At 35.2% G+C, this 27348-nt stretch overlaps 1 protein-coding gene across 9 annotated transcripts in view; it reads right to left on the bottom strand.

The window, feature by feature from the left end:
* The window catches only part of mub (poly(rC)-binding protein mub), a 77183-nt gene that overhangs the window by 34963 nt on the left and 14872 nt on the right, over positions 1-27348 (bottom strand). For 5 of the 9 annotated variants that reach the window (XR_010752227.1, XM_066392425.1, XM_066392426.1 and 2 more), the window contains exons 1-6: positions 13854-13956; positions 12303-12433; positions 1702-1758; positions 1523-1639; positions 740-1006; positions 276-566 (exon numbers count right to left, since the gene is read on the bottom strand). Coding sequence is in view for 8 of the 9 variants with exons in the window: in XM_066392425.1 (XP_066248522.1) it covers positions 276-566; positions 740-1006; positions 1523-1639; positions 1702-1758; positions 12303-12380 (810 nt within the window). In the remaining variant the exon portion in view is untranslated. Of the gene's footprint in view, positions 1-275; positions 567-739; positions 1007-1522; positions 1640-1701; positions 1759-12302; positions 12434-13819; positions 13957-27348 lie in introns of those variants that run through there. The other 4 variants (XM_066392423.1, XM_066392424.1, XM_066392421.1 and 1 more) reach the window with 3 other exon arrangements.

Here is a 27348-nt window from a genome sequence, read left to right as displayed (position 1 = left end):
CGGATTCCGGCTAGAAATTTGCTTCTGATTCACTCTGCGTATCTGAAACATACCCAAAAGGTTCTTGTAAATCGATGCGGAAAGATGATGTTTCGCCGAATGAGGCCCTGGAAAAACTACCCCTAAATAACACCACCAACTACCTCCTAAGTCACAACAACCTTGCGGGTTCAAAACGGGCTAAAGATAGAGACAGATGAAGGGGGGCATATCACAGAGGAAGAACGATGATATCACTGGAGGGTGGTGCGGGGTCACCAATACGTCAAACTTACGTCTGGCAGCAGGTGCTGGGGCGGGAGGGCGGCGTGTGCCGGCAACGGTCCGTTCTTCAGCTCGAAGATGGCGGTCGGGGGCGGCTGGGGGGCGACGGCGGCCATTGCGGGCCCGAAAGCGGCACCGTGATGGGGTGCGAGGAGGGGGGAAATGAGGGGGGTACTTACGTCAGCGTGTGCGGGTACGGCGTAATTGCCTTGTATCGTGTACGCCTGACCGCCGGCTAGGATCACGGGACCGCCGACTTGGGGTTTGGGGCGGTAGGGAATTGTGGCTCCTTTAGGGGGGGACTGAAATGAAACACAAAGAAAAATCATCAATTAAATCTTCACCTCAAGGTTAAGAGAATTAACAGTTAATACATCATAGAATTTTTCGGCATTTGAGCTCAATTTTAAATGCATTTTATGGGATTTTTCGTACATTAACTATTATTTCCTTTATCCCCACTAAAAAAACTCACCTCGAGCATGACGTTACAAATGTGATAAATGCACTGTGTAATCGCTTCTCCGGTACCCGAAATGGTGACCGCTCTCTCAGTGGAATTGGGCAGCATTTCGCTGGCCACTTGAATCGACGCCCCTGTCACTTCCCGGATCTCCTTGATTTTAGAGCCGCCTTTGCCGATCAACGAACCGCACTGGCTGGCCGGTACTATGAGCCGCAGAGTAATGGGCGGCCGCGGCACGCCGCTGTTCACATTGTCCTGGAACTGCGACGAACACCACTACGTTCGGGAAATAAGGGGATTAACGACACTGAGAAATGCGAAAAACATACACAAAGTGTGATAAATAAAAATGCGAAGTTCCGGAGAGTGACTGAAAATTACTGACGATGTTAAAGTTGAACATCTTTATCTGTATCAAATAACAGAAGTAAAATTTGGATCAACGTAATTCCACGTCTACATATATCTTTGTAGCTTTATTTAACACACCTCAGGATAAAATAACTAGTGTTATTGCTAACCACGAGATACCAATTACTGCTTGAGAAAACATTGACACAGGCACTACAAGTTTTTTTTCATTTTTTGTGTATCACCACATTTTTTTAAAGGACAATTTTCCAAAACTAAATATTTTCTATAAATATTTGAATAAATTAAACAGGTGGCTCACAGGTCTTTATTTTCTTAAATTAAATTAGATCAACCTATGTTTTTTTTGTAATACTCTGCGGGTGTGCCCTGTATTTTTGGAAGCAAATAAAAGTTACACAACATCAAAAACGACCTTACCTCTTCAAACTTCTTCGCAATAAGCGAAAAAGCCTTGAATATGGAACTGGGGGGTCCCGTAACTGTCACAATTCGTTCTGGACACGATCCGTCTGAGATATTTATTTTGGCTCCAGACTAAACAAAACGGGGATAAATATTATCGTTGAGAAATTGCCACAAAATAATTAAACACTCACCTCTTCTCTAAACCTCTTGACGATTTCCCCTTTTTTTCCTATGATACTACCAACTTCCTGAAAATAAAATTAATATTAGCAGGATTTTCCATTTCTGTTCGTAAAAGTACTATTTTTGTGTGGAAATTAATTAATGTAAAATATAGTTTTAGATATTTTTCAAACCACAATGTGATATAAAAGTGGGATTTTGAACATAGCCCTCCGAAACTTTGACCTCGACCCTATGCCGACTACGTAAGGCTGTCATCAACCACGTTCAAAAATTCAATTTGCGACTGCTGGTTCCATAACATTTAATAAATATTTAATTATTCTGACAAAAACTTAATTATTATCACTTCGACTCCTTATTCTCTTTAACATATAAAGGTCAATTATTGTCTTATCTGTGTTCTCAAGATATTTAACATTTTTTAATATTTCTTGATCATAAATAATTATCCAAAGAAGACCCCCTCGGAGATGTTGCTATTCAAATTTTATTTCATGTATCAAATTAACTTTCCATATTCCCAATATGCAAAAACATTAAAATTTAAATATATTATTTCGCGTCATGTATCGATTTTTAGGACCGATGAGCTGTACCTTTGCAAAAGGTTGTGAAGTTTTTTGTATGTTTGGAAGCGATAACATTTCTTAGATGATTCAGTTGGGTGTTAGCGCGGTGACAAACAAGATGTTTCTTATCCATGGGTAATAATCATTGGAAATTAACACTGTTTTTTTATTTTAAAGACGGGCGGTATAGACACTAGTGTAGTTGGCATTCTGTTAATGAAAGGGGGTGTTATCCACAAATTGTTTTCAAAGAACAATGACAAACCACTAGGTAAGTTGTCATTTAGTAGGCAAGAGGGGATGTTCCTAATTATATTCCGCTCCTTTTTTCTAAATTTTGGGGTTGTTTTTTATTTTAATGTCTATTCTGGAGTATATGGTGATATGATAGTATTCTACTGTTTTAAAAACATGGCAAAACTCCTGCTACTTAACAACTCAAAATAGACGTTGCCGCCAAATTTTTAATTTTTCATTAAATCATTTTGAGTTTCAATCCGAGATGTGCGATGGTAAACGGCAACATGGGAGTCTTCTGTTGTTCCAAATGGAACATAACAAATTCTGTTTAATGAGTCAAAATGGAAAATTGATCCTGTATTTTATTCTTTCGATTTTAATTTAATTATAAAAAAAACTTATAAAAAAAGGAAAAAAATACAAAAAGTCAATTAAATTATACCTATAAGCCACAATAACTCTTGCCACATTTTCGATTTCTTTAGCGGCAACATTTTAGTTGTAGCGTCTACGCTTATTTATCCCTTGCTATGAGTTGTCCAAGTGATTGGGAATTTTAAATAATACGAGCGCCTCTTTGATAATCTCTTTCCCACTACCCCGAACCGCGGAATGCTACCATCGATCCAATGAATCATGCATTCCACGGCACGTAGACAGCAAGCTGTTTATTCGCACTTTTGAAGGGCATACACTACATCTTTTTTTTTCTTAACAAAATTGTGTTTACCACACTTGTACAATAATTGAGATAATAACATAAAATTGATACATTAACTAACGCAACTAATTGTAACTAAGATAACACTACTAAACTATCGTTGAGATATTCATGCAACATAATAACTTATATGTATTAACATTAAATCATGACAACTGGAAGCAATTAAAACTATAATTTAAATTATTACTATATTACTTAGTACTTTTATTTTGAGCATAGGAAATCATGATTGCTCATTATTTTGGTCTTCTGTGTGTTCTATTACCTTTTATTTTCCTTCTTCCTTCTTCAAATGTACAACATTTCATCGTAGCTGTTGTTTCGATTCATCATTTTCAATTTGTAACTTGTTTTCGTTTTTCCCCGTTGCCGTATGTAAAGTAGGATTGAAGTTAGGAGTTAGTTTATTTTCTTTTATTACATTTTTCATGCATACTTTATCTCCCACTCCAATATTATTGGCCTTTCTCTCTCACTATATTCTTTTCCCATGTTTTTCTCTAATGTATCACTGTCCTTTATTTCTTGTTCAATCATTCTGGTTTCTGCATTGATATCAGTTGGTATTTTGTCTCGAAATTGCCTCCTGAAGAATAGTTCTGATGCTGGCAATGTACATCATCATATAATCTAACAAATACTCTTTCCAATTTGAATGTTGTGAATGATTTATTTTCAGCCGTTTTAATAGATCCTTATTTTACCTCTCTACTTCCCTGTTTTGTTCAACAAGAAATTGTATTATATAGCTCTATTCCAGAGTTTTTACAGTATTTTTTCATTTAGTCACAATATAAATTGTCTACCATTATTAGCGGTTATTGACTCGGGATATCCTGATCGTGAAAAGATTTCTTGGAGTATTTTTGTGGTGTTTGTTGCCATGATTGATATCATAATGTGTACTTCTTTATAACGACTAAAATAATCAATAATTACGAATAAATAATGGCCTAGGAAATCGACCGCGATATCGACCCAGACTTCCGTCAGTAACTCTTTTCGTTTCATGGGGTCTGAAGGATTTGGTCTTGTAATTATCGTACATCCCTTACAGCAATGAACTGGTTTTTCAGCACCTGAACCAATCTTTAGCCATCAGACTTTCGTTCGAAATAATTTTTCAATGCTTGGGTGCCCTTCATGTGCTGCTTTTAGTACTAAGTTTCTGAGTTTATAAGAAATGACTATTTTACTTCCCCGGAGTAAAATACAGTCAAAAAAATATAGCTCTGATGCAACTGCTTGGAAAAGTTTTATGGCGTCCTGATACTCATTCGTGTTAAGCCAAGTTTTAATTTTCGTGATTTCCTGACCTCCAAGAGATTTCTCTTTTTATTTCTGTTAATGGTGCAGCCACTGGTCAAGAGTATTCAACAATTTGGCCAATGTGTCCTTTGTCGAATGACTCTTTCTATTTTGACTTCGCATAATCTAGACAATGAATCAACTATATTTGTTTCGCCCGGTTTGTAAACTATTTTGAATTTATAACTTTGTAGTAGGAATACCCGTCTTTCAATACGATTACAAAGTTTTGATTTAGGCCCAAAAATCACTTCTAATGGTTTGTGGGCGGTAACGAGATCAAATTCTTTTTTTCCGAATAAGTAGATAAGGAAGTGCTCTACAGACCACACCAACGCAAGTGCTTCCTTTTCGGTCTGGCAGTATCTTTTCTCGCAACTAGATAAGCTTTTGTTGCCACATGCAATCAATTTGGGCCCTGCTGCATTATGCTGGACTAAAACGGCGCCTAGTCTCACCGGACTAGTATCTACAAATACCTGAGGTTTATCTTTGGGGTCATAATACCCTAAAGTGGGTAAATTATATAATCTCCTTTTTAAACTACTAAATGTACTTTCTTGTTTTTGTCCCCAATACTTTTTGATATCAGCATCTTTCCCTGATTTGAAGTGTTGAATTTTTCTTTTAAGGTTTAAGGTTAAGGTGGCTAAACTTGCTATCCATTTATCTATATAATTAATTAATCCTAAAAAGCTATGCAATTTTTCGATTGACTTAGGAGCCAGGAAAAACTTAATTACAGATACGTATTTATTCAACGGTTTACCTCCACTTGAGCATAACTCGGGATGTAAAAACTTAATGGTATATAGGTTAAAGGTACATTTTCTTTACTTTAGGAGTAAAATATTTTCGTATAGAATTGCTAAAATGGCCTTCAACCATTTATTGTGTTCCAATTGATCTCATCCAAATATAACAGTGTATCATCGATATCACTCGCAGTACCTTCACAAGATGCCAAAATCCTTTTTAATATCTTTTGGAACATTTTGGGCGCACACGACATACCAAACATAAGGCGCTTATATCTAAAAAGACCTCTGGCAATAAAAGTAATTATATATCTGCAATTTTCGCTTAATTCAATTTGATGAAATGTATCCTTAATATCTAACCTTGAAAAGATCTTTGCTTTGTGCGAATTTGTAATAATTGATTCATAGTTAGTAGTGGATGATTTTCTCGCATTATTGCCATGTACGTTTTTCTCATATCCACACATATCCTGACGTCTCCATTCGGTTTCAAAATTGGTACAATGGCTGAAACCCATCTGGATAGACCATTCGCTGGTTCGATAATATCAGAGTTTAATAAATTTTGAATTTGCTTATTAACTTTATGTTCTAAAGGAATTTGAAGTTTCCAATGCGGTTGAACTACTGGATTTACTGATTCGTCAATAAGAATGGTTACTAAAATGTCTTTAAATTTTGGAAAAGCGAATATCGCATTAATGCTGATTAAAACTTCAGCTCCGACGCGTAGTAACCTAATTCTTTCGCCGCAGATTTGCCTAACAAATTCTTCGTTTTATTTTTTCTGACAAAGAAAGTAGCAACAATTTCAATTTTATTTGCAACACTAATTTTAGCATCAAAACAGCCCAAAACATCTAAAGACTTGTTACTGCCATAAGCCATGAATATTTTATTTGTTTTTTTTTTCGATTAAACGTGTTTACGTTCGAATTTTTTAAGTAGTCACACGCCTCGTCTTTAATTATATCACGTTTATTTCCCGAATCGATTATCATATCTAAAAAAACTTTTCTACCTTACATTTGATATTGGAATCGTCATCAATGTGAAAAATGTAATTTATTTAACTTTCATCGGGATCTGATAGTTTCTATCTTGACCTCTTCAGTTTCTTTGTTCCGTCACTTTTGAACTTCCGTTTTGGTTTTTTAAATTTGCTTGGCTTAGTCACACATTTTTTTGAAATATGTCCTCTGTATCCACATCTTTTGCACACCTTATTTTTTGATGGACAGTTAAAAACGAGACGGTTTAAAGAGCCACACCTAAAGCATAACTTGACTTCTCTCCTTTGTTAATGTGAGGTTGTTGCGTCACTGGTATATATTTTATTTATTTCCTGAAATATTGATGTTTTGCTTTGGAACTCCTCCATTTGTCACGAAACTGTTTCAAGTGCGTTAGCTTCTTTAATGATTGCATCTAGTGTGATGTCGTCGCTAATCGAAAGAATTTTCTTCCTTAATTCGTTTGAGTTGCACTTCTCGACGATTTGGACTATTAAATTTTCTTCCTCGTTAGTGAATTTACATTTTCCGGCCTGATTTCTGAGCCGCATCAAAACTTTTTCGAACTTTTCTCCTGGTTCCTGTTTGAGAAGCCGAAACACGTGTCTCTCATATATTTTACTCTGTTTAGGAGCAAAATATTCATCTAGCTTTTAAATGGCAATTTGGTAAACGTCACTCCCTTCTGTAGCAGCTATCACATGGGCTCCTGGCAAATTGCAATAAATTTCTTGGAAGCTTAATCCTCCCACATGTAATAATGTTACTTGCTGCTTCTGAGATTCATTAATATTGGCAGCGTCTAAATAAATTTCTAAAGCCTTCTTCCATTTCTCCTATTTGATTCAAATCGTTTCTGCCTCTCCCTCACATGCAAATGCTTCTATTGGCAATAGCTTTGACATGCTGTATGCCTTCAGCTTTCAAGTTTTACTCCCAGTTAAATATTTTGCTAATCGATTTGCATCTTCTGCAAGGTTTTACTTTTATTATTTTATTTATGGTGTGTATCGTATTCACAGACTCATATTTTTCGCTGTTTACGATGTATTCTATTCACAGATTCTACTTTTATTATTTTGCTAAGTATCTTATTCTATTTATTGGTTTAAATTTTTAACCTTATTCGAATTCGTTTTACGATTCCGTTTATATTGATTTTATATGGCATTAGACCTTACCACTTGTACTTTTCTATATCTTCATCTTCGTCGTCAATATGTAATGTTTACGCTTATTTATCCCTTGCCACGAGATGTCCAGGTGATTGGGAATTTTAAATAATACGGACCTCCTCGACAATCTCTTTCCCACTACTCGGAATCGCAGAATACCATCGATCCAATGAATCATGCATACCACGACACGTAGACAGCAAGCTATTTATTCGCACTCTTGAAGGGCATACCCTACAGTAGTTGAGCCACTAAGATCATTCTTTTCTTTTTTTAACTTGAAGTGTATTATTTGTTGAGCCCACAAATCGATACAGATCTTTTCGATTTCCAACCTTATTCGTCGCCCACCGCAAATATGTATCTTCACTGCTTACTTGAAAACACTCATCATTAAATAAAAGGTAAAATCAAGTGGGTTCGAACTTGAATTAAGACTTTTCAATATAACTTCAGTTTCGTCATTATTAATAATGGTCTGTAACGCTCCTGACAAATGCGAGTTTTTTTTGTAGAACCATTCCAAATCTGTCTTTCTATGAATAATACAGTAGCACAGCTAGTTTCAAACGCCATTGAAGATCAATCACTTTTCAGTTTATTTAGATTCATCACCACATATTTTCACCTATTACGTTCCTGACTTTTGATATCTAATTGTCCTCATCATTTTCAGTGTTTGTGGAGTCGTTTTAATGATATTTTTGTATGGAGTAGAAAGTGTGACCCAGTTTCAGGTTCCATTGGAGAATTTAAATAAATTAAATTGGTTTGATCAAAAGACTCCAAAGGTTTGTTCAATTTCGTCACTATAAATTAACGCTGCTGACTTTTCGCAAATTACCCAGGCAATTTCTGTTTCCATAGAGCAAACTCAAGACTGTTTTTCGTTGAGTGCTTTACAGTAGCGTCTTAGTATCGAGAGTTGTTAAAAATTCAAAAGAAATTTAGTTGGTTTGAATGACTTTTTTTGTGATTTTAAAACGAACTAATAACTTATCGCATTTTGCATCTCCAGATTTTTTAACTAGCTATCCTCGCAAGTTACAGAATTTCAGTTTCTGTAGAACTACCTTAAGGTCTGTTTTTTATGAGCTTCAATACAATGGCGTATTCTCTTTCAAGTGTCATTAGGTAATTGATTTTTTTTATTGTACATCGACTTCCATGTACAGATCCCTGAAATCGGCTGTTTGCGGAGACGTTTTTTTAAGGCCACGTGGAGATCGATAACATCTCGTCCTGACTACTTTTTGATTAAAAAATGCCTGTTACTGGGGGGAAATGAACAGAGGAAAATACAATATTTGAGGAAAAAGTCCCGGGGGGCATGAAAGGAACTTGTTAATATAGCTAAAAACATTTTCGGAGTTGTGATTTTCGGATCGAGCGCCCCCAAAACTGAGTTCGGAGCCGCAGGAGATGTGATTGAATATTTCGGCTTTTTTTATGTCTTTTTAACAATTTATCATTCAATCTTGGCCCTGTTGGTGTAGTTAACAAATTCGCGAATTACTTTACGAAACGTATTTGTGGAAGATATTATCGAAAACTAAGATCTTTGTTTAAAAGGGTTATTGCGCAATGACTGGTTCTTCTCTGTAACATTAATGTCGTAATTAATGAATAAGTTGTAGTTTACAAGTGCTATAATGCATTAATGAAACTGTTGTTTTTACTATGACCTTTCATGCAAGCGAAACTTAATTTAAAAAGATTCTCTTTGTAGTTACTCTAATACAAAACCTGTTTGGATCTTCTTTGCACACAATAGATTTAACTATATATGTTTAACATCAAATGCCAAGGTTTTTCCTTAAGTTCCTAAAGACTGTTATTAATCGATTTGGTTACTTTAGTTCTCAATTGAAGAAAAGGCATAATTCATGGCTTTATACGTATTCCAAAGTCGTTTGAGGCAATTTGGAAACGTCAAACAATACACACAATTTGCTTCGGAGACGGCTTTTGAATTAATTTTTAATTTATGCGAGACGTTCAGACGAATATAATTTTCGAAAGCCATACATAGACGCCCTAATAGGATTTGGGGGGATATTAAAGAAGCCCTTTATTTGCCCGAAACCGGCTAGAATTTCATATTTCTCCTGTCTTTCTCGTAATCGCTTTCCTCGACGAAAATTTCAGTTATGATTCATATTTAATGTATAAGATGTCCAGTGTATTTTTGAAAAATTAAGTCTTCAAGCAAAAACGCTATAGATACATAACTTTCTTTTCATAAAAGTTCAACCATAAAGATTATTGCTTGCCCGAGAATACATACAAATTTCAATAAAACGGAGAAAAACATTCTCAACGACGTGTGTCTTATCTGCTAAACCCTCTGCGAAAGAGTTGATCCTTAAGTAGGAAATTTTACTTTATTTTCTGCACGGCAGATTTGAAAGGGCTTTCATGCGCGTCATGCTGCAATAATTTATAATTTCAGACCAACTCCTATAGTGGAAATTTGTAACTTTCCTTGCAAAACAATAATTACGAATTCCGACAATAATTAATATTTACTTAGACCCTAGCCCCTGTCAGCTTGTCAAAAAAGGACGTTTCCCTTCTCTCAACGAAGTGGGACGTAATTATTTATTTAACATTTGCAATTAGGGTAATCGTCCTTTATTTGGAATTGATGGACAACTCTAAGAGAAAATTACTCGTCTGTCTTGGACGACCTAAATTTAATTATTACAACAAAAAAACGAATGATAAATTGGTTACGCGTTAGCGCAGTTTACTGAGTAATAAATAAACCGGCACAGATGCGGTTTATTCCGTAATTTTATTGCCTAGTGGTCATTCGCACAAAGAAAAACATTTTGCTTTTAAGACGTGCCAATTAAAAATATAATTTTAATTATAGATTGATAGTGCCGGCCGCTGGCCAACTACTTAAACAAACAGGCGGTCTGGGTCAGTCTGAAATCTCTGCCAAAATATGCAATGATTTGTTTTGAAAGTATGCGACACACAGTCACACTTATCTACTTATATCTTGTTTTTGCTACGTTTCCTGAAACATTCGCAATTGCGCATGGAATTCGACAATACGAGACTAAGTTGGTAGACGGAGAAATGATCGATTAAATGGCTTGATTAATTTATATTCTCTTTTAACGTCAAGGAAACAACAAAAAATAAACAATTTCTCCAACAAAATTTAATAACAGAAGTGGAATTTCGATCACAGTCATCTTAAACAATTGACGGTTGCCATATGCTTGCAACGTAATTAGCTAACCACCTGCGTTCCGAATTCGAAATGGAGAATTTTCCTAAAAATTTATAGTAAGAAAAATCGTTTTCTCTTAAATCTAGTTACACAGAAATTTTATTTTGACACGCTATTGAATACAAGGCAGGTAATTTTTTAATTTGCAATCTTCAAAAGGGACCGTTGGTATTACTGTAACACCACATCGACGTGAATTGATTTTTTTAGCCGAGGTACTCTTTCACTAATTGATAATAAGAAAGATCGATTTATTATTTTTTCCACATGAAATAATTAATTGCTTTTTTGTATTCTGTCTTTCATTTCAGTTTCAATATTTTTTTTATCAAAAAAACTTGACACAAAAGTTGAAATTTCGAACACAGTCACCTCAAACAATTGATAGTTATCGTATGTTTATAATGTAAATTTATTATCAACTATGGTCCATTTTTTTCGAATTTTTCTTTTTAACCTTCGTCATTAATTTTTTTTATCAATGACAAACATGTAAATTGTGATCTGTTGATGCTCGGAAGCGCGTTCCTCCCTAAAAGCTTTGCAGGACGAGGTCTCCATACGTGCTCTCTCGCATTAAATCGTGGTTTGATGTGGAAAAGTGCGATTACACGTACGTTTTGGCAGGTCAATAAGACCCAGGTAAGTGGAAAGACGTCGTTGGATGGTGTCATAGTCAGAACGAGGCTATGGAAGTCAAATGTTGGGGTAAGATAATTTGTGTTTACACGTAAGTTCAGGTAAATCAATAAGAACAACTTAATTGAAAAGATACAGTTTGATGGTGCGACACTCCAATACGCCACTTAAAAAGTGGAAAATTTTCAACAGTCACCACAAATACTTAACAGTGGCCATGTGCTTATAATGCAATGTTCTACTCAACTATGTCTTAAAATTATTATTTCTACATAAGGGAAAAAAAATTAACCATTTTTCTCCACTCATAACCAATAAAAACTATTCCACGAATGTCATAACTTCGGGAACATAGGGAATCCAATAAACACATTCCTCAAAATGGCAAAACTTTCATGTTGGATGGATAATAAACCGTCTGACTAATAAATCATATTAACTCTAGAGTAAAACTTCCCGATACGTAAAAATGCTATGCATATAGCTTTCCTGAAAGTTATGTGACAAATATGCTGGCTAAATACTTGGTAGATATTTCCTAGTATTCCAGGAATATTAATTAAATTGTCTGGCTATTCTGGGAGAGGTCTCTGTTTGGGAGAAATGCATACAATATTTAAAACAATGCGGCAACAATGTAGAATCTGTCAAAAAGTGTCTTTGACTATTCAACATGACGCACAGAGATGGAGCTGCGAAAGTGTGGAAGTACGTTAAGAACTACATTAGTCAACTACTTTTCACTGATTGAAATTTTTTATTAATTTCAAACATTCCCAATTCTTTCACAAAAACCTACACATGTACATATTAATACATTATTCCTTTCAATCGTTGTCTATATTTAATGGTTTCAAATACATGATGAATGTATCATTTCTCTGTTTTTAAACAATTTTCAATACAACAAATATGTACATTAAAACATACCTTTCCCTGCATAATCAGTCTGATAGTTAATGTGACGTTTGGGTCATCGTTACTATGGTGCTTGTGGTCCAAGTCCATGGTATTTTGGCTAGGGGGTTTCAGGGTGGTGGGAGGGTGCAGTGTACTTTGTTCTGCAAAGAAAATGGGCATGTGTTTTTAACATAATCGGGCAAGTAGCTGGGGGTGGTCTAAGATCATCTATAAAGCAATAGGGAAAACGGGTAAACTAACTACTTACTTACATCCCTTATTTAATTAAGTTTTACTAATTGATGAAAGTAACTTAAACGCTTTAATCAAGGAGCAAAACTTCAGGCAAACAATACTTTTAAAAGTTTCGAAACGGGTCGTTTCTAGAGAAAAAAAAGGAGTACTAGGGCTCCTCGGTTAGTCGAACACAGAAAAGAACTATAAATTGGATGAGACTTTTCAATTTTTATATTACGCTCAGTTCTAGATTGCGGTCCGAATTCCTTCAAAAAGCATGTTACAAAGGCTTTGGTTTGATGGGAAATGTAGCGTGTTAAATAGAAATTCCTGTGTTTATGGTTAAAGTTGCAGTAAGTAATGCTTAGGTGTTGCAATATGGCATCAGCGTTTCTTCCTTAACTTATAATTTTTTCGTGCCAAAAATATCACTTCTGTTCTACACTACTATTCCTCATTCTCAATTCTAATTCATATAATTTTAACATATTTTTATGTTGCACATGTCTAGGAGCTATTGTCAACTTAGTAAATATACTAATTTAATAAATTTTTGACTATTGATAAATTTTGAGATAATTCAAGAATTTTTTCGGTTTTTTTTTAAATTTTGATGTGACCATTTTATTGAATTTAATTAAATTTACAGGTTAAGCTAATTTAGAAATTTTTTTATTAATTACTCTATCTATTTAATTTGTTTAAATTTATCTAAACCCAACTAATCGGAAGATTAATCGTAACAATATGGAAAATGCCTGGAGAAATGTTAAATTTCCAAGGCTGATGTGACTTACTTTATGTAACATTAAAAACGAAAGTTATAAAGAAAAAAATTACATTTTTAAAACTAACTAGACAAATCAAACATGGGGTCACCAAATACATTTGGACACTTTTAGATTCTCTTAAATGGGATCTATGTCTATGAAACAATTCAATTATTGGGGTCAGTATCTGTATCTCATCTAGAAAATTCCAATAAAATTAGTGTAGAGACCTTATTATAAAATAATTCTCTGAGGAGCATTAACTTCAAGAGGTCTTTCATTCAAAAAAAATTCGACACTTTCTCTCCTTTTTCTTACTTTATACGAAAACACTTGTAATAACGGAGTATAGACCTAAATATCAATAAAAAGCCGCTATTTAAGAACTAAAATGTCCCCACACAAACTGAATTAACATAGCAAAACACACCAGCCAACGTCGAGGCAAACTAACACCATAACCAAGCATTTTAAATTGGCCCCAAAAACCATTATTAAGAGACCTTAGTGGGGTTAAACCTTCTTCATGTGACCAGTTACCTTTGTTACTATAACAATCACCAAGAAAACTTACGTTTAATTAGTTTTTTTCGGTAGTAATTGCAAAATTATATTGTGAGAAACTCGGCGACGCGACCCTACCAATCACACGTGCTTCAGACTGCTGTGCTATGGTGCCACTTTATTCAAAACAAAAAAAAAACTTTTGTTCTTAAGCCAGTTTAACTCGAGATCCTTTGAACAGATTACATTGGAGACTAGAAAAATGTGTTATTATAAACTTGGATAACTTTCTAGTATCATTTATAGAAATTTAAATATATAATAATCTAATTTCATCGTCGGATAACGGCTGGAGTTTAATAAAATGCGCGGAAGTTTGGCAATGCGCAGCGAGAAGCGCCACGGCGCGGTCATTATTTGAACTCACAACCATAGAAACAAACGAATATCGAATCCCGGCTGAGTGAAGCGGGTTTCGCTGCACTTGATGGTTATGAAATGTTAGAGAAATAATTAAAAATGTATAAATTAACAATGAAATCCCGCAATTTTGCAACTTGACTCATGGTAAGTACGTTCAACCTAAAAGTATTTCGCTTTGGAATGTATCGAGGCGAAATTTTTTGCAGTAAAATTGAAAAAAAATTATGCCGAGTGAGCAGAGTACTTGGAATTAATACAGGTATAAACATGGATGGCTCTAAATTTTATTTGCCCCATAAAAATGAAAAATTCTAACGGTGTCTTCAATTTTCATCATGTTTTCGACGTTCCAATTATGCAGCGTTTGGAAAAATAATGTTTCCAAAGGTATTTTCATTTACTTCCCGTTCCAAATTGAGCGTTCACCTACAACAAACCAGTTTTTCGGAATAGCGCATTAACGGTAATTAAATTCCGCGAATTTTATGCCAGGATTAATGGCGTCATTTTGATATCGGCCGTTTTCGTTTTGAGACTTTTTACAATTATTATTACTATTACTATGAGTATTATTGTTATTATTAATCACGTACTTTAATGTCGGGTATTGCTCTTGTTCATTCTTTCCAGCATCATTCCGGGCTGAAATATTCCCGTTTCCCAATTAGAAAAAGCGGCCTCCACAACTAAGACCGCAATTTTTCCTTGAACATTTAAGGTAACTTCCCTCCATTTATAACCTTCCCAGGTGGTAATTACTAATCACGACACTTTACTTTTACGCCTCCCTTACACCAATGGCGTCCCGCCTAATTTAATTACGCCGTTTCGGAGCAGATTTTCCGGACACTTAATATGCGCCGTAAAACGTTCCTTATGGCAAAAAGACCTTAGAAACCCAGGTGAATTATAACCGAAATTTAATTCACGGTTAATATATTATTAATGGAGAAAATATGGGGAAAATTGGGATTTTCTTCCCTCTCTCGTGTTTTATCGCTTCAAAAGTTTGGCCCTCTCCGTGCAGCGCTTCAAAAAACGGTTTAACCATATGGAAGTATGAAGGGATATTCACCCCCATATGTTAGTTTTTAAAAATGCATCGTATTGTTTCCATTCGGGGGGTTTCGAGATTAACCAGCTGGAAAAGTTTTTAGGCGCGCTCTGGATTACTGCGAGGCTATAATTAACGGCAAAGTGGATGTTAACCCGAAAACCGAATAACCTGGTTGGAGGCGAAATATTTCAAAAGCTAATTAAGCTGTTGTATGCATATAAGAAGTGTTATTAATGTAACGGTAAAAAGGGCTTTTGCTGAGAGGAACATTTTGTTTCAATTCCGGCAGGTTCATATATTTCAATTAATAAACGACCTGCAAATTTGGAATTTTTCTATCGTCTTTCTTAGCGTAAATGTGATAATACACAAATTTTCGAGGTTCTGATGACCTTGTTTTGCATTTTTATAAATACAATATCTAGCACGATAAGCATCTACATTTTCTTCAACATTCAAGAAGTATTTCCTTTTGTAATATAATATAAACGCTTTTAGCGTAATTGAACATTTGAGATATTGTTTGGCTGCTAAACAGTACGGCAGCGCCTTTAAACAAACAGCGACATTTTGCCTCATATCTATTTTATAACAGCAGAATATTCAAAATTTCAGATGTTTACGATTTCCATTTTATAATCTGAAAATTGGGAGTTAAGCAGATTTGAGTTTGGTCTATTACATACATGGGACCTCGTAACTCTATCTTACTTTGTTTGAGAGCCGTAGTAACAAAAATTGAAAAAATCAGCGTCAATATAGCCCAATATTTCATCGAAGAATAAAAGAAACCTTACAACCGTGTTTGGGCATTTTTCATGCAAATTGAGCACATTTGCAATGCAAACATTCACACACAGCTATTCGAACTAAATATTTAGTGTGCATGTGGTTATTAGCTTATTAATTGTTCTATGATTAAATCAAATCATCCGTTAATTGGTAAACCGTGCGGTAAGCCTAATTATGCAGCATAGGCATGTATTTGTTTTCCTGAAATTGCATATTTCCAGGAAAAAATGGTAACCCTTTATATCCCCTTTAAGCCACACTCAATCCCGAATAATTTATGCAACTACCTATTTGAGGGTTTGATTTGTCACAAATCAATCAGGTGTACCTATAGTGAGGCACCTTTCCAGCTCATTTGTTGAAAATCTGCAATGGCTGAGGTTAAAGGGCTTCGTTCTTGCTTAATTGATAGCTCTTGTTAATAGAGTCGGTAATCCTTTGGATTACAAGGATCTCTCTTTTGTAAGCCGGATTATGCAAATCGAGGAACTGGCAAGTGCATTAGAAACGGGAAGCAATAAGCCATATGCGTATAAGTCGTGTTTTTTTTTAATAATCGTTATTATGTTTTCTCTCCAAAGGAATGTAATTTACCTAAATGTTTTGTCTTCCAAAGTCAACATTATCCCTCGCATTTCATTTGATTACCAGGAGGTATGCTATTAAATTCCCTCCAGTCACGTCTTATTTGGAACATTTAGCACGCAAAATTTACGATTTGTTAAAAGACGTTAAAACCTAATAATTTCCTCCTCTCCTCGAGTTTTCCGGTTATCTTTTCCTTCCCCGTTCACGACAATGAACTGCAGGAATTTTATCCTTTACGATCATCGTGATGAGGAACATTTTTTGATTAAAATCCTAACTGATTTCTGTGTAGGACCATCTATGCTGTTTTAAGTTCAAACTCTCGTAATGCTGTTTCATATTATATAAACAATAGAAAGTTGTTTTGATTATGATTTCATAATAGTATATGCTTCATGGTTCCTCAAATGGCATAATAATAACCGTAAATGGACTTCTGGCCCATTAAATGGAGATATCAAACAGATTACATAATGCGCCATGACCTCCTGGGTCAGCCAGCAGCCTATATCACGTTATCTGTCATTATATCCAGATGTACACATACGAGTACAGTCCATTAACCAATTAGACACTTTATTAATTAATGCTTTAACGTCGTTTTTAGCAATTTTAATAACGTCTAAACAAAATAAAAAGTCAATACTAATTGTGTTGCACAAACCGCGTTAAACTCGGTAATAATGGAGAAACATTTCAAACAGCCAGTGGTTTAATTAAATGTAATATAATAAGTATTTGCATTTTCAGTGTGTACAGTACCCGTTGTTTAACCGCATACAGGGTCTAATTTTGCCAACTTTTTCAGGGCTTTTCTCATGCAAATACGATTTAATGAATTCGACTCAGCTAGAAAATTGCCTGGAGGCACGTCATAGTGTACTCTAAAAAAGAAATTGAAAGTTTGTTGTCCAAGTTTATAATGGCAGCGATTGGGGACAAGAGTTTTTAATTAAAAAAACCTTGACGAGGACATTTTAGTAAAGGTATTTTTATGATCTTATTCTTGGAGTAAATGTTATAATGTAATTTCGTCGGAGTTTTACGAGGAATTTCATGAGGAAAATTGAGTTCGTTATTTATGCCAATTTCGGTTTTAAGTTTTAATGACCCTAAGTACCCAATCAACCAATTTTTTGTGGAAAATTATAAGAGGGGAGTGTCCTCTGCAATGAACATATAACATTCAGACCCAAAATCTACGTGGGAAATTTAAATAGCATTGTTTCGGTCAATATCGATTGAATTATAAAAGCCTTAAGAACACGATTAATCAATTTTTCATGAACATTTTTTGCAAGAGGGAAGTGACCTTCGTAATGGACGTAGAATTTTCAAATTCAAGCTTGGTACAAACTTCTCAATCAAATAATTTGTAAGAAAAATTTCGATAAGGAATTGCCCTTTAGACTTTAACCATACGTTAGCAACATTTCTGGTAATTATCGCGTGTCGAAAAACACTCCCCATTCGACGATTTCAGTGCAACTGCAAACAATATTCCTTCTCAACTTGATCCTTTTCAGAAAATTCCAAGAAGCCCAAACAATAAAAGTGCATTTTAGCCTTATAGTTCTCAATCTTAAAACCCCTTTTTATCTCAAAATAATATTTCACAGCTCAAGGTCTGAAAATTGAGCCGAAAAATAAAATATGGTTTCCTCGCAACAACAAGATTTACGAATAGAGCATACGTGAGGTCGCGTGTGACTTTCACATTATTGTGGCAAACCGTGCGTTCCCTCCTTCAATAAATTATCTCTTTGAGTGTTTTATTTCCATCATTGAATTCACAAGAGCTAAAACTGTTGCTCGTTTTAGATGGATTAGTTCCGCAAAAATTGCTCAAAGTAGGTTTATTTTACCGAAAAATGTGTGTGTTTGGAGTTATATGTCCCACTGGAGTCCCCTAATCCTTAATTACGGCCAAAATCCGATAACAGCGATTTTCGTTTCGTTTTCCAAAGTTTCCCTTTCTCGCACGCGCTCCCACCAAAAGCGAAATTGAATATTTGGCTTCGCAGTCTCCTTTATTTCCCGATTTCTCCCCAAAGGAATTTAGCTCATCCCGATATTTTATTGGGTAGTTTCTTTTCCCGTTGGCTTGACATAAATATACTTCTTCCTATTAAAAGCCACCTGTGTTTGGGAGACCCTTTTCAATTATTTAGTTTCGAAGTTGAATCGTTATGGAGAATGATCAGATCTTTATCCCATAAGATGCAAATTATTCCGTAAAGAGTAATGACATTCACGAACATTAATACATTTTAAGCGTGCCGTCAAGTATTATAAAGGCCGAAATTTCCAAGCTAGGAAGGGCGGATTTTTCTTCATTTAAAGTAAAGGAACGTCAGCCCTTAAAGCACATCACCCTTTCCGTTAAAAGCCTGTCCTAGCTATTTGAGTTAGTTTCGGCGAAGTAATTTTGTAGGCAACGAAATATTGACTGAGCTTTTTTGTAACGTAATAAGTAAAGATTTTCCTATAATGTAAATAAATGTTCCCAAACACCATCTTTTCCATTGCTAAAAATATGATTTTTTTAATTTAATCGGGGGCTCGAATCCACGAAACCGCGAAATTTTAGGAAAGAGCTTGAGCAATATAAGCGTAGTTAAAAGTTCAGTAATCCTTTGATAAATTAATGCATTTTATACATAATAGAGGACGATAATTTGAATATAAAAACGATAAATTTTGCGTGGTGTAAATACAGCCATTAACTGAGCACTGTGGTCAAGAAAAATGTGGAATGTAAACTGACGCTAAATCCATCTTTTTTAATTTTCAGAAAAGTGATTTTTGAGCCATGTAAATATAGTCAAAAGTGACGAATGATTTGATAAATTGATGCATTTTTCATCCTGTAGAGGAGTGAAATTTAAACTCAAAAATGGTGAATTTTGTGTAATGTAAACACAATCAACAACCGAGCCCTGTGATTAAGAAAAAATGCAAGTTTGAAATCCACTCAAAATCTGTCTTTTTAATTGTCATGGGGGAAAGGGCAATATTTGCAAAACGATATTACAGCTTGATATTTGGTTGAGGTTCTGTGACAACACAATTACGATTTTTCACTAAGGCTTAAAACAATTCTATGGCCACTTAATTGGAATGAAACAGCGAAACGCAAGCTGTGCGAAAAATTTCCCGCTGATGCTGAAAACCCTCGAGTAAAACAATGGAGACGAGTTCGTAGGAATTTTCCTTTAAAAAAGTTTCCTTCCTTGAGATAAAACAGTTGCACGACTGCGAGGAAATCAATGCTTGACAAACCTTTTCACCGATTTTTCACTCTTTGTGACTTAAAACTTAATGACCTGCCTTTGGTTAAACACAGAAATACTGTTTCATTTTCCATTGAGTTTAATTTTGTGTTTATGTTGGGATACCTCGTTTTTAATTGAGTGTCTATTTTTTTGGGTAACTTCAATTCCTGTGTTGATATCTTTCACTAGGAAAAGCCTCTTAACCGCATGTTTTGCTTTAAGCTTCCTTACATTTAAAGAACTTTTTATGAAAAAACTTTTTAAGTATCCAATAAATTAGTTTTTATGAAAAAGACTGTATATATCATCCAGTAAATGGGTTTTTGTGAAAAACGTTCGCAAGGACTTTCGTCCGAGTCCTTAATGAAGGGTGAATGTTAATCTCGGTTAGTTTTAATTCAGAATAGAGCGCAATTACACTACTCCAACAATCGCTACTTATGAGTGCGGCCTTACTCCCAAATCGAATAAAAGCGAAAAAGGGAAAAGTGTCCTTCACAATGGACATCCTATTGTTTTTACCTTAAATATGTGTAGAAAATGCTAATAACATCAGCTGTGCAAAGTGATGCTGAATTCTGTTGAGTCTAATTACCCAGTCAATTGATTTTCATGGAAAAAATTCTAAAGGGAGTGCCCTTGATGTTTCAATTTGAACGATATCTCAGCATTATCAAGGCTGTTGTTTTTTCTCTCGAATACCTGTGCGAGATCCCATAGCAGAAAAAGCTTTTGCAAGAAATCTATATTTCCCTTCGCATATTTTGCTTGAAATTTACTTACATTAAAAAAACAGTTTCCTGGTTTTTGTTTATTTTGTCCTTGAGACATGGGAAAGGCGGTTCGATATTATAAGTAAAAAAAGGTAAAAGTAATTGAAAATGTGCAACAGGTGTTCCATGAGTGTTTTCGAGTGAGGTTTTTGGGTGAAAATAAAAGTAGGCAGGTATTATTGTTATCAATTTCCGCAAAAATTTGCCAAAATGTTCCTTCACCGATTACTCTCCGATAGTAATTTTCTGCTCTAAATAGTTTTCTAGTAAACTATCTGAAACTCAATGAATACGAGAAATTTGCACGCAATATGGTTTTTCAAAGCCAAGTTATGAAATAATATTTCCACTCCTATTATATTTCATCAAAGACATTCTTTCAAAGCTTTGAAAAACTGATCAAATACTGTGGTGTTTACCCAGGCAACAATTATTCCCTTTTAAGTGGAAACTAAATGCAAAGTTAAACTCGATAAATTAAATTTGCTAATAAATAAATAATGAAGCAGAAGTTTTCAGGCTGTCAGGAAACATTATCTCTAACCTGCGTAAAAGTTTAATTGGTGTTAAACTTTTACTCTACCCTATTATTGAGATTAATGGCAGTTTTTATCTTGCAATTGAAGTAGAAAAATGTCCAGTATTTTAAACGCGAATATGCGTATCATAAAGCAATATTAGGCAAAATTCTGAAATCGCCGAATATGGTTTGTCAATATTGGAGAATCTCTAATATTATTCAAACCATTAAATTGCAAATCTCCAGTAGAGGCGCACAGCAATAAAGTGAAGCTACCGGGTCTGTTTGAAGCGTTTGCAAATAGTAAATTTCGACGAAGAGGGCCATAATCATTATTTACCCTTGTTTCCACATGGAAGGCGATAGAAATTAGGGACCTCTCCGTAGGGCCAAACCCGATATAAAGGGACGCGAGCCGCGCGCACAAAAGAAACTTTCGCGCTCATCAAAATGTAAATGGCTCAATGCGGTTTATATCCAAACCGTCTCGCTAACATGCCAAAGTTAACTCTGTATGCCTCGGTGTGGATCGCTTCTCAAAATTATTATCTATTCAATTTGTACGCCTAAACGTTCCAACTTCCTGCTAAAGGGGAGGTTTATGCAAAGTCGATTTCCTGGATTTGGAGTCAAGCGTGAGAGATAATCAATCCAGTCGTTGGGACAATGAATAAAAGCGTGAATTGTAGCTACGAAACACGTGTTCTTGATGGCTGGATGAATTTGCGTTTTCTTTCCATGTTATAGTGCCTTGGTGATTTACTACTCCTCGGGGAAATCTTTGATAAAACCACTTCATTTGATTTAATGCTTCGCATTATTTAGAAAATAATGCTATTTATCAAAGGTTTTAAATGCGAACACTGCACTGGGAGTGAAATCGTGGCAGCACTCACACGAAGCGTGCAATTTCTGAACATACCCCCTAACGAACATTCCATCAGGAACAACAGTTGCCATTGTCATTGATTGAGCAATATGGTAAGCATTTCAATTAAAAATTTAATTGCCTGTGATTCAGGTTTAAAAATTCCTTATTTAAAATTATTTTACACGTAGATTTAGGTTTTACTATAAAAAAATAGATAAGAAATTCATCAGCTTAGCAGCTATTTAAAAACAGGTAAGCCAGAAAGGTTGTTTGAAAATGTGTCTTCTAATGCCCTCCTTAAAGGCACCTGTTACTACTGTTATAGTATGCACTTAATTCGACTTAATGGACATATTCCATTGGTTTCTCACTCGTGAAGTAACCTCAATACGTCCCCCAAGACATTCAAGTAGGTATTGTTAAACAGAATATAGTGCCAGATTTACTCTATAAGGATTCAAGAATTTAGGTCTTTAGTAAGCACTTGCAGTACACTGGTATTACGATTACTATAATGTTAGAAGTCTTTAAGGGATGCTTTGCCCAAAATTGTGCCTACATAAGAGCTTAATTTAAACTTAATAGGGTGTTTCAAAAGGTTACTCAAATGATTTACCAGTAACTGTGAGACTGTTCTTAATCCGAGCCTACTCAGCTTTAAAAGGTTTTCATAGTAAAGTAATGTATATTCAAGAATTGACACGGTAATTTAATTAATCTGACTAATTTATCGAAATAATTGTTAGTCGATGCTGTGTTAGGCACCTTAGGTTACTCACGTGTATATATTTTCAGTGTGAACTAATCAAACATTGACGAGTTCGTAGAGTAAGTGAGTTAGTAAAACCTATTAAGGGAAAATTTTTATACTAAATTGCGGACCCTTGAGTATCAGGTAATTACTGAATTTTTAAAAAGATTATAGAAAGAATTTCAACCCCATTAGAAATTTATTAGCAGCATATATTAAGGGAGTAGAACAATAGTATTTTCATTAGAAAGTCGCTACCCTTTAATTTGGAGAAACCAGGCAAAAATACATATTAAGTTTTGTCTGTTTTTTTCCATTTTTTTATAACCAAAACATATTTCCCACCTAAAAGTTTAATGGTGTTTCCGCCTCAGTCGATGGAACTTTGAATCGATCTGTTCCCTAATTATACCCCAGGGCAAAGTACAAAATACCTCACCTAATCCCCAGCCATTTACTTTTATATTAAGACTAAATCCTTTGAGCCTCGTGTGGGTTTCAAAAGCTATAAGAGAGTCTAATTTTCCTCTCCTTTAAAAGGAGGAAATTTTCTTTTAATGCAAAACTGCCTTCGTCGATCGCTGCTGCTCTATGTAAATGTAGCCGATACCTTTGCATATCTTATTACATTTGGCCGCATTTGTCTGCCAGGCGCAATTTCCTGCCCAGTGCCATTTTAGGTGGATGTAAGGCCATTATACCATCAGAATCTTGGCAAAGGCCCGTGTTACTATCTCGTATATAAAGATTGCCCTGGAATATTACCATTGAATTGCTAGGAATAAATTCTAACAAATAATCAACAAAGGGGAATAAAATCCCATATATTGAGACATCAACGTGTTTCGGATTGTTTCATTTCCTTTGTGTCTCGAAACATATTGTTGGGCTCATACATATACCCCCAGATGTCCGCGAATACATTCTGCCTTTAGGCCGCATTATTGTATGTACATTGCAGCGCTCCATGTTCGACATGGTTTAAATCTTGCTTTCAATAATGGTATGCTCGCCATTACGATATCGCCAAGCCCATACCATAACATTGCCACCACCTTAAAGTCAAATTTTAGTCACTCATTTTCTCTAGTAACTCAGTAGACCTCAATGTAGCCCGAGGGTATCGTCAACTACAGCAACATTCTCCCTCTTCTCAAACGTCAAAACGTCGTAACGGAAGTTAATTGATCTTACATTAACATAATACGTTTCTAAACGTTGTTTGTAGTTTCAGGAGTGACATACATATTGATAAAACAGATATCTTCTAAGAGCCATCATTGCTTCTTAGTCTTTATTAACATACTAATTTTCCATAATAATTAATAATCATAAATTGCAAAGACCTCTTTATTCCCTTCCATTCGGTTAGACCATGATGCCAATCAACTTTATCAGCATTAATAGCTGTGATGTCCGCACCAAATCTAAACAGGGTTTTAGAGACATTTAGTTTATTTTAGAGCTTTTGGTATTTTTCTGGGCTGCAGGGTTCGCATTAATATGTATGGTTTTGCTCAAAAAATAAATAATGTAAAACCGTTTGAAAAGAAGTGTCATGGGGACTGAAGTTTGCAGAAAATATTTTAAACAATTCAACCAAATACAAAGCAAACCTTTCTGCCGATTCATGAATATTCAGTGTATTTTAATTCACATTCGGCCCCCTTTTGAGGTTAATGTATCGACTAAATTCTTTGTAGTATTTATAAATGTGTACGATTGATTTGAATTAAATGTGCCACAATAATCCATTCATTATTATTTCATTTTCAGCACTATATTTTAAATTTTTGAAATATTTCAAAGATATGAAAGTCCTAGATTTATAGGCCACTCTATGCAATTAAGGTCCCAGGGCTCCCATTATCCCGCAACACAGAAGAGTACTAAAAAATATAAGCCATAAACGGTAACGACATTGCACCTCCGATGTAACGTTCCTCCCTCGGCCATTAAATTATTGCAGAGGTTTGATGCAACCATCTTCGAGGTAAAACCGACTTTCTGCGCTTTTACAAGTAATTGTTATCGAGTTGGTTAAAACGGCAGTTCAACGATCTCAATCGTTTGAGGGTTGGAGCCACTTAAGAAAATTAATGGCTCAAACTGAGGAAAAATAGGTAGAAGAAAAAGAGAACAATTAAGTCGATTTTTTCAATTTTCGACACATATTTCATTACACTAAACAAAGTCTAAAGCCAAAATAGAAATAAACCCTCACTTAATTTGCTTAAATGAGCGAGACTAATGCATTAGCCAAAACATAAAGCCCCCAGAACAAACCCCCGACTTCTAGCCATTCGCTATTATCACTGTCCATTATTCTCCACGTTCGCCCTCATATTTAATTTATGAACAATAAAATATGAATGAAGCTTGTTTTCCTTGAGTTGCACCCACGTTGTGATCTATTCGAGGTAGAGAGAAATGACCCCAGAATAAAGCAGGAATGATACATTTTTATGAATTAACGTTGGTGACGTCTATCATTTAGTCCACAAATTCAAATAGTTGATTCTTAAAAAAAGATTAAAAAGCGAATTTAGCTTTTAATTGCTATAATTAAACCCTTCTTCGCTGAAACTTAAACATTTAATTGCAGACTTTATGGCTTCAGCCAAATAAATTCACCTTAACGACTAAATAGTAATAAGCAAAACCAACAAGGCCCCCCATTTATATTCCGATTGCGCGACTTCTTGATACCCATTGATTATGCTCCAGGGACGGGACGACGTCAGATCCGACTCGGGTTAAAATTCAGTTATGAAGATTTAGTTTTGGAGATCTGATCCGGGGGAAGAGATCCCAGTAGCGTGAAAATACGTGCGGAGTTCTCAAGCTCGCAGATTTCGCTCACTTCAATCTCCCATGTGTTTAGCCTGATGGCAAATAGCGTATAAGTTTCAAGGTTCAAGAATTATTCAACCAAATACTTGAATGGAATTATCTTGCATGTTTGTTTCCGGCGTCATGTATTTGTCAATTTAGAGACGCGAAATACTTATATAGGCGTGTAGAGATCTCTAAAGCCCCGGTAATAGTTTTCCATATAGAGTCCTTGAAACGGATACCCAATTATGTCCCCTCAAAACCCAGTTAAACCCGCAAACAACGAACTTCGAATTAAAATTAGGTGCAGCGGACCAAGGCATTACCCTTTTGTTTCGGTTTTTGACCCTTTTGGTTAATTCGCAAACCTCCTCTGCAAAACAAAAAATAGCCTATCCTAATTAAGTGGCCTATTGCGACGACGACTAATAAAATAAAATGATTAATTGCGGCATTATGAACCGGACAAAATCCCCATCAACAACACAAATTGATTGATTGGAAAAGAGAGTGAATCGTTCGTGCAATAATGGAGGAGGGTCATGTCAGACCAAAATGGAATTTGTATCTCCGGGGATATACGTGTAAGAGTCTAAAGCTAGCTGAAATCGACAGGGCGTTATGAGATTATCTCTAGGAAAGTGCCGTGTATTTTCCGCCTTTTTAGGTCTTTTATATGGCCGACTACGTTTTCTGATTTCCTGTTTGTAACAGTTTTTGAAAGAAAACACCTTTTTTGCTTTGTTCAAATTAGTGAAGTTTTTTTTTCACTCAAAATTCCATTGCTTAATTACTTTGAGTTTGGAGCAAAATGTAAACTCAGTCGTATTCACTGTTTACTGTAGAATTTTCTTTATTATTGCATAATCACTTAATACTAAAACTAAACTTTCGTATACAACTCATTTGAACATTGCGAAACCCAATAACACAATGTGAAATGAGCTTGGGAACAATACGATGCTCCAAAGTTTTAAAATTGCGTCAAACCCATTAAAATCGCAACAGAATTACCTGGAACTAACCCTGGAAGAATACTACGGCAAGAACAAAGAGACTGTTATTCCACAAGGGCATTATAGCAAATTAAATTTTGCGAATGTAATTTAAAATACTGATAATCTTGAAGCCTTATAATTAACAGGCAGACAATAGAAAATAATTAGCGAGACTAATGAAACAACATCAGCCATCGGGCAAAGCGAAGTCTTAAAATCTGGCAATTTGTCTGCACTATGTTCGGGTTTTGTGCCCCCTTAAGTTATTCCCGTCAAATTCAGGATTCATTGCGTTTCAGACGAGTATCCAAAATGGAATTTAACAAAATGGAACAACAACCGAACAAGCAAGACAAGTGGAAACTAATTTATTTCCTGCCAGTAACGTTGTTTTAACCCCCTTTTGTAGTTGGTTTTTAATTATCAGATGTTTTTCTAAGGTTTGTTCGAGCTGAGTCGGGAGATTTTACCTTTTTAGTACGTTTGATACGCGGACATTCAATTAAATCAGGATTAAGCTACAAAAGTTGACTTCAACGAAGGGTTAAAGAAAATCCTCCGTAAATTCCTTATTTAATTACATATATATTTTTAGTTTGCTGTACTAGACAAACAAGACAATTCCGCTTGGAGACACCGTCTTGGAATGGCTGAAAGGAAATATCTATATACAGAGTGATGA

Source organism: Euwallacea similis, chromosome 8, assembly GCF_039881205.1.
Source record: "Euwallacea similis isolate ESF13 chromosome 8, ESF131.1, whole genome shotgun sequence".
Taxonomy (NCBI): domain Eukaryota; kingdom Metazoa; phylum Arthropoda; class Insecta; order Coleoptera; family Curculionidae; genus Euwallacea; species Euwallacea similis.
Note: the sequence above shows the minus strand (reverse complement) of the source record. Positions and strands in the feature narration are given on the sequence as shown.